The sequence below is a fragment of the Nestor notabilis genome, unplaced genomic scaffold (genome assembly GCF_000696875.1).
Source record: "Nestor notabilis isolate BGI_N333 unplaced genomic scaffold, ASM69687v1 scaffold15289, whole genome shotgun sequence".
Lineage (NCBI taxonomy): Eukaryota > Metazoa > Chordata > Aves > Psittaciformes > Psittacidae > Nestor > Nestor notabilis.
In genome coordinates, this window is record NW_009942520.1 from 23,967 (window position 1) to 32,630 (window position 8,664).

The 8,664-nt window shown below is 43.1% G+C and overlaps 1 protein-coding gene across 3 annotated transcripts in view; it reads left to right on the forward strand.

Moving 5' to 3' along the window:
* Positions 1–8,358, forward strand: part of CHN1 (chimerin 1) — a 32,246-nt gene extending 23,888 nt beyond the window's left edge. The window contains exons 3-8 of one of the 3 annotated variants that reach the window (XM_010021448.1): positions 1,312–1,485; positions 2,197–2,274; positions 3,437–3,574; positions 4,582–4,687; positions 7,430–7,632; positions 7,901–8,358. In XM_010021448.1, the coding sequence (XP_010019750.1) occupies positions 1,312–1,485; positions 2,197–2,274; positions 3,437–3,574; positions 4,582–4,687; positions 7,430–7,601 (668 nt within the window). In that variant the 3' untranslated portion in view covers positions 7,602–7,632; positions 7,901–8,358. Of the gene's footprint in view, positions 1–1,311; positions 1,486–2,196; positions 2,275–3,436; positions 3,575–4,581; positions 4,688–7,429 lie in introns of all 3 variants that reach the window. The other 2 variants (XM_010021447.1, XM_010021449.1) reach the window with 2 other exon arrangements.
* Positions 8,359–8,664: the final 306 nt, after the last annotated feature.

Here is an 8,664-nt window from a genome sequence, read left to right on the forward strand (position 1 = left end):
AGGGAATCTATACAGGCTCAGTACTGCAGTGGGAGAGGAAAGTACAGGGTTTCATCAAGGCATTGATCCTTCAATCTCCTACAGCCCTTAATTCTGTAGAAATCCAGGGGACTCCAAGTGGCAATGCAGCGAGGAACAGAAATACGTGCAGAACTGGAGTCTCAGTGCATACCGAGTGCATGTCAAGGCGTGGTAAATGCCCGTCTGACTAAAAAGTGCTGCCTTTCTCACTGGTTGCAATTTCCCGGGCACGTGTGAGCCTGCATTGCAAACCAGGGGAAATGGCAGTAGAAATTGGGGACAGCGCAGGAGGCAGCTCCTTACACAGGCCAGCAGCCTGATAGTGTTGTTCACAGTGAGTGCTTAGCTTACAGGGGGCTCTATCACTCTTCCCATCTTCATGCTATAATTGATGGTGTTCTTCCAAAATTTTCTATCCCAAACCCTGAGCATTATGCCTTGAGTGGTTTTCTAGGCAGAGCAAACATTTTTCTATAACCTGATTTCAATTAAGTTTCACTTAAACTAAATCTCATTCTTAGTATGTTTACAATAAAGCTGTGGAGTTGTTTGTTTATGTTTTTAAAAACCACAACGAATTTTTCCTAAGTAATTTTTAAAGTAAGTAGAATTGGTTTGGAGCTGCCAACACTTTGTTTCAGACACACCCTGTGAAATGGCATCAGAATTGCAGCTGCTGTGACTTAGCAAAGTCCTTTATAAACTGCTTAGTAGCAAGAAACCACCAACCAGCTGGGTGAGCCCTGTGTCTATTTTTCAAGTCCCCTCCGAGCTGGGGAAGGGACCCTGTCACTAGCAACGCTATTCACGGACTGCCACATCTGGCGAGAGCGTAAGAGTCCCTGCAAGGGTTGAGGACATTCTGCAGTGGGATTGTAGCCTTCCAAGACCCATTCCTTCCCTCAGTCTCCCCAGGAGGTGTCTTAAGTGCCACAGTCCAGGACTACGTTAAAGCTGTAAGTGTTAGAAATCCTCAGCAATTTGGGAAGAAAGTTTAAATCGTGACAGCAGCATGCGTAATGGTGGTGGGGAACATAACTGACCCTCAGATCCTGATTTGAAGACCCACAGGAAAAGTTTACTACTTTGTGTTAGATCTTCTAGGGACAGAGGAAGTGTCTTGGGTAGAAAGTCTGTCTTCATGTGTGTCCCTGTCTCACGCACTTGATGGTTAAAGAGTCTCAACAGAAGTAGTAGTTGTGAGACCAGGTCAGAACCTACCCACAGTACCGACCTCCGGGTACATTTTCGTTAAACACCAGCCTAATCATCTTTTAATTTTTCTCTCAGATTGTGGTTTAAATGTGCACAAGCAGTGTTCCAAGATGGTCCCAAATGACTGCAAGCCAGATCTGAAGCATGTCAAGAAAGTGTACAGCTGTGACCTCACAACGCTAGTAAAAGCACACTTCACTAAGAGACCAATGGTAGTGGATATGTGCATTAGGGAAATTGAATCTAGAGGTAAGGCATAGTTAATGGACTTAGGTTGCTTTACTGATAATCCATTTAGATTGATCTGGGTCATCTGGGTTTCTGCTGAATGTATGATTGCTCAAAACAGATTTGCACAAGACATTTTATGACTGCCAATTACCCTGCACAGCTAATATTATACTTTGCATTATTTCATGGTTCATACCCATTTATAATTTTTATAGATGCTGCTAGGAATTGCTTAGTGGACAATTATGGCTTTATAGTTATATATTGGCACCTATCTTTCCAGTAACACTTTCATTAAAGAAATTAAGTGAATGTGCTAAAGCAAAGGCAGTTAATACTGATGTGCTCCCTCTTGCTAGGTCTCCTAGCCCACATGGAGTATCCTTTTCTTTGATTAGAGTTTTCATTTTCATTCAGAAATCATGACTGAACGTCAAGTATGTTAATCTCAGTTATTTTTAAGTGGGTTGTAATTGGTTTAACATGTTTCTTCAGCTCTGAAATCATTTGCGTAAACATAATTTAGTGCTGATCTAACAAGGTAGCTAGTTCAAGGGTCAGGGTTAAAAGGCCAGGGCAAGATTTCATTCTGATAAGGCTTTTAAAATATGTCTTCTTTTTCTGCCTTAAATGAAGAACCTGGCAAAGGAATACTCAAAGGAAGAAACTGGATGGAAGGAAAATGGAAAATCGAGACTTATTTTAATCTTGTTAAAATGTTCATTGCAGGTCTTAATTCTGAAGGACTGTACAGAGTCTCAGGATTTAGTGATCTTATTGAAGATGTCAAAATGGCATTTGACAGAGGTACAGTCTTTCCTGCATGCAGAACTTTGTGCTGATGTATTAAATATAGCCATTTTTTCTGCACAGCCTCTGTCTGTCTCATGCTCCACTGCATCAGTTGTCTGAAGGAGTCCGGCGGCTGTGCTAGCAGAAGGGGAGTCTCCCCATCAGAAAAGCAGATCGGCTTTTGGCCTTTGTTACCAAAATCTACTTTTCTCCTTCTATCAGTATCTCTGCTTCAATAATGATGTGCACAGGAAAGGACAAAGCTTTCTGAACTACTGCCCTAGTTTGCAAATAAAGCTACGCTCAAGGGGGTGGGGGAGGGATAGAGGGCAAGTGGTGAAGTGCCTGAAGAGGGCTGTGCAACTTAAATCCATCTTTCTGGATGAAAGCTCCAAAATAATAAGATGAATACAATAGTGCAAACAAAATTTGAATTACTACAGTCTAAAAGAAGGTCAGTGAGAACAAACTCTTCTCTCTGAGAAAAGACAGTGGGAAAATTAAAGGCTTTCCAGCTGCAGTCCCCTATCCCAGTAGAAGACAAAGCCAAAATCCATGCTGGAAGCTCTCGGTCCTGTTTCTCTGGAGGACTGGACCTATTCAGACAACATCTGCCTCCTCTGCAACATTAGCTGGGTGGGGATGTGCTGGAGAAGCCAAGTTCTGCATCTGTGTCCACTGTGGTCAGGAGTAGGTAGTATGCCGTAGCTAAATGGTGAACACATGTTTTTCCTATAAAATGAGGAGGCTGTGGAACAACTAAGTTGGTTTTCTTTCTTTTACATTTTTTCCCAGACTCCCTTGATTTCTTATTCAGCGCTGACAAAATGTGCTGTTTGGCAAGGCAATGTGTTCTGAAATAGCTAAACTTCCACACGTTAATACAAGATAGAAATTGCTAGATCAGGCAGGCAGGTTTGCTTTTAAAAAATAAACTGCTTTTTTTGTAATAATTTGAAATGAAGAAAGGATGCATTTCTTTATAAAATGCTTGAGGTTTTCATCCTGAAAAGATGAATTTCACAGCCCAGTAACTGTTTTGCTTATAAAAGCCAAAATCTGGAGTTGTGTCCTTTTAACTAATGTTTGCTTAACCAAGTTATTATTTTTCTTTTGAATGCTGTTTTACATCTGGTCACATTTCCAAGGCTTTAATGTCAGTCCCTTCTCCACACAGATGGGGAAAAAGCTGATATTTCTGTGAATATGTATGAAGATATCAATATTATCACTGGTGCACTTAAACTGTACTTCAGGGATTTGCCAATTCCACTCATCACGTACGATGCCTACCCAAAGTTTATAGAGTCTGCAAGTAAGTATAACACGTTTTCCTCCTGGTTTTCATTCTCTTTTCTTCTCCTTGTTGTGCAGTACTTGCCTATTAATTTCATAGCTGTCCCATCAGCTCTTACCCTGCATGCCCTTTTTAGTAAGGATTGCAGGAGTGAAGATGCACTGCACGTTACGACATGACTGCATGGTTCTATGTGATCATGGTTACATTTTTCTTTGCCTTTGTCACCAGGAACGCTTCCTTTTCATGACACATTCTGGATTACATCGCTTTGTTTGTCTTGCATGAATCCCTGGTACTTGACAGTGACATTTTAAGTCTGTTGGTTTTATGTTGCCAGAGAGAAGGTGATCTATGAAAATGGTTAGAAGTAAGATAAGTCTATGTTCGTAGAGGTGTCCATTTTGAGTGTTTTCATAAGCTGATAAGCACTCACCCTTAAGGCCACCTTCAGTGAGTCTGCGGGTGCAGCAGTGAGCCCAGCTGGAACATGGCTCCCAAGCATCCTGGCTGCCTGAAGCATCTCTGCAGTGTAGCTGTCACACCAGCCGCACCTGTAAAGGTGTGAGGTACCCATGGGTAGAAAACTAGGGCTGGATGCTGGCCTCACTGCTCCTCTGGAGAAGGCTCTTTCCAAGTAATATGGACACAGCCAAGGATGCTGATGGCAAACTTCCCAGAACCTTCTGCTGTCCTAGGGTTGCACCTTTAGATCATTTGTGCAAAACTAGTCCAATCAGCAAGGATTGCCGGGGGGGATTATTTTAGTAGGCTGCAGGGAACCTTTCAGTGGAGTGCACTCTGCTTTGGGTAGTTTTCTTTGTCCAAAACCAGTCCTGTCCTGACGGTGCTCTGAGTGCCTTTTTGGACAGGCAAATTCTCCATTATGAAGTTTGGGTAGGTTCTGGAAGTCAGTAATCCAGCAGAGCTGTGAGGCCGTATCTTCTCCACAGGCCACCGTTGTTGTCTTTCTGCGTGTGAATTCTGGCTGTACACGTGGTGACAGTTGAACATCTGTGTTTCAGAAACCACCGATCCGGACGAACAGCTGGAAATTCTCCATGAGGCGCTGAAGCTGCTGCCGCCTGCACACTGTGAAACGTTACGGTATCTCATGGCACATCTGAAGAGGTAGGCGGGCTGGCTGGGAGGAACTCGAAGATGAACTCATTTTTAGCTAAGTCGGTGTTAGGACCTCCAGAAAAGCGAGGGGAAGGCCCACCAAATACTGCAGCTGGACTGCGGTGGGGAATGATAGTCTGCACCACAGCAAATACCCAAACACTGGGGCTTATGCCACTGATATTTGCTCTATGTTCAAGGTTACAGTGAATATTTATGGTAAAAAAGCCATTCGTACCTCTGGGAATAATAAGTCATTCCCTGGGCAGGTAACTAATACAGCTTGATGGCTATAGACTGGTGCCTTTTCTGCTAAGTCTCATCTACCCTGGTCACCCCTGGCACCCTAAAAAAGACAGCATACGCTAGGCTTGAGCTGACCCTGATTAGGCAATGTTAATTGGCTCTCCAGTCACACATCTGATGAGGTCTGCTAGCTGTTCCTCATCAGCATGGAGCCCCTTGTTCCACCTACCACCTTCTCGAAACCGTAGGAACATAAATTGTGTCTGAGGTTTCTCCTGCTCCCCAAGACATGACTGAGGTTGGTCAGGGGGGCTAAAAAACTGTTACAGACCAACGGGTAAATATCCAGTGCAAGAGCACGGGTTCTATTTCTTTCAGGAAAGCAGGGAAAAAAATCAGTGCGGCATTTAGGGTATCCATTTTAGTTTCTTGAGTAATGTGGACTTACTGCCAATATATAAGAATTATTCCCATTCCTTAGAAAAATACTTTAAGCTCTCTTCTGCTTTTTTCATTTTATAGTTCCTCTACAAGTAGGAATATGTTGACTCTGCTAAGTGCCTCAGGCAAAATTCAGCTACAAGGTTTCTGCCTGATTCACCCATTTATTTCAATGACATTTCTAATGGATGTTTTAGAACAGACAGAGAGATGAGAGACAAAGGAACAAAAAAGCTCACCTTACTGCTTGAAAAGTGTGAAGTTAATTTTTCTGTGCCCTGTTCAAGAGTGCTGTAGTTAGCAAGTTGCTTTTGCACATTGTATTTCTGGTATAGGTGAATGATAAGGTAAAAATTCACTTGGTTTTAAACTTCCTTTTAAGACATTTGCTAAGAAGAGCTGTGGTGCTCAGCAGGCTGTTGTCTTGCTGCTGGATTCAGGTAATTAGATGCAGCTCCTTTATCTGCAATAGTTACAGACTGAAGACACAGCAGCTTGGAAACACCAGTCTGACTTGTTTTAAAATAAAAATTAAGGCAAAAGGAGGAAAAAAGGAAGAAAAATCTTGAATCCTTTTTGTATACCAAAGGATTTGCTCATGCAATGCAAGATGCCACAATGGTGAGAAGAGAAATAACTTAGCCAGACTCTTCCAATTGCTGTCCCTGCATTCTTAGCTGGTTTCGAGAATCCTTGTGGATTCTTTAAACTGTAGTGTGTATTAAAACATTTGAATAATCTAAACTTGCTTTGTTGAATGAGGCAATTCACCAGGATGAACCAAGGCAGAAGCTTAGGCTTCGAGGCGTGTTTGTGTCTCCTGCACCCGTTGTGGAGGGCAGAGCGATGGGGGCACTCAGTGTTAGGACACCTCAGGCAGGCTGTCCTCCTCCTGTCCCCCCCCATGTGGGACACTGCCTTCTCCATGCTAAGGCAGAGCAGCATAGGAGAGCACAAGGTGCCTCTGAGCCCACGTGAGGAAATACCATCCCATCGCCCCAGAGACCATCGTGTGCAGCAGTGACCCTTCTGGCATTTGCTGAGCAGACATGTTTCTGTGGTAGCCCCAGCAGAGGAGGCCTGTCCTGTAGGTATAATTCTTCTCTCAAATCACATTTGAGGAGGTGGCCTGCAAACCTGCCCCACAGCAGGACCTCAGCCCACAGCTTTGAGCAGGTCAGGTTCCTGTGGAGCAGCAGGACATGGCCTCCCCACCTCCTCCTCTCCTGCAGATGGGAACCAGGCAGCGGGAGGTTTCCCTGCGCTGGGGGCTCAGCTGTTTGGCAGCTGCTGAGGACCCCAGTAGAGGCCGAGTGGAATTGGGCCTGTCAGAGCACAGGTTTAATGACCTGCTCAGACTTCGATGCAAATGGGGTTACAGTGGGACCCTGGTGGTTTCAAAGCCACCCCAAAGTGATGACTCACTTTTTGTTTTAGTACACGCCACAGGACATAATTTGTCTTTAAGAGGAACCATGCGTCCAGCTTAGCACAGTCAGCCTGTAGTGAACAGAGGCAGGGAATTCACGTGTAATGTGCTTCACCCCCATTGCCGTCATATGCACCAGAGAGAAGCAGCGTGGCCACATGGAGCCACGCCACCAGGGAAACCTGGGCGGAATCCCACCTGGGTGGGCACAGGAGCACATCTCTAGTGACCATAAAGCTGCCTAAGTAATGACAAACACGGTCTGCTCTCCATAGGAGTGGCTTCTAAATGGTGCTGCTGTAAAGAGCAAAAGCAAGATTGTTCTGATTTGTCTGAATTCACCCCTCAGCCCCCTCCCTCGCCACAGAGCCCTGATCCCTCCTGCAGATAAACAAGGTCTGTGTGCACGGTAGAGGACCGACACATCTGACTCACCATAAACCAACACAGCATTTGCACTCGCTAGCCTCTGAGTGTTTTCACCTGATCCTTCCATATGTGTCCTGCAGGAAACAGCATCCTCTTACAGGCTTTGGGAAAGGCAAACATTTCTGCCCCGTTTCGCTGGCTTTCAACCATGTGCAGGCACAGTCTGGCACAGAAGGAATGTGAAAAATACTGTTCTTTTTTTACAGAGTAACACTCCATGAAAAGGAAAATCTGATGAGTGCAGAGAATCTGGGCATAGTTTTTGGACCAACTCTTATGAGAGCACCAGAGCTGGATGCGATGGCTGCATTGAATGACATCCGTTATCAGAGACTTGTGGTGGAGATGCTTATAAAAAATGAAGACATTTTATTTTGAATATTTTGGGGGTTTTGTAATAAAAAAGGAAGCAACAGTGTTCTATGGATGAAGGAATATTTTAAAGTAATTTAATGGCTCTTGTCGCTGAATTCCGTATTTGCTAGAGCTTTTGATGTATTCAGGATAAAAATGAAGGAACTCTTTGTCGTTTCTGTAGTGCCATTCAGCTGATGTTGAAAAAGGTTAACACATACTTTCCAGTACTAGTAATCCTGGGTGTTTATCATGTTAAAATAAAAAACGAAAAGCCTAAAGCTATTGCATGATTTGCTCCCTGTTCTCCCTGTTCTGGTGAGACTCATTCCATGAAGAAAACAACTGAACTGGTGCAGCATCTTTGTTCTGGATAGTTTGTGATTGTAATTCAGCATGTTTCTTCGTGTAAACCTGTTGTGAATTTGCTTTTATGTTCTATGTAATTGGTTTCTGATACTAAAAAGAAGGCTGACTTATGTGAATTGGAGCCTCCAGCAGTTTATTGACTTTTCATATCATTCTCTGCCACTTTGGGGGCTGATTTTCTTCTTGGGTTTCTTTCAGTTTTTTCATCAGATAGTAATTTGTTTTTAACAGAAACAAAATGTGTACTTTAAATGTTACTTTAAGTAATTCTACATGATGTTTATGGTGGTTGCAGTGAAATCTGCAATGCTGAACCGTGTTCCTTTATTATTATTGCTATTTCAATTGTAATTTTGTATTTTTATCTGGCATGCATATATTAATTTATTAAATTTTGCTTTTAGAACTCTAACATTAAGCTATTTATCTTTTCTTAACAAACATGTTTCCAAAATGCCGTTTGTTTCATTATTTACATTGACGCTTTAACCCTGAACAACCTCTGACTTAAATGACGTGAGTTAGAGTGTTACTGGTTCTGGCAAGACCATTCTAATCTAAATACTTTGGAGCCTGACACTTTGCTAAGGGTCTCATAGATTCCTCTTTAGTTTGAAAAATGTCTTTCTTCACTGTCCAAGATGCCTCTCAAGAATACTTCAGAACTCTTAAACCAAAAAAGTACTGTCAAGCCATCTACTACTTCATATTTTACATA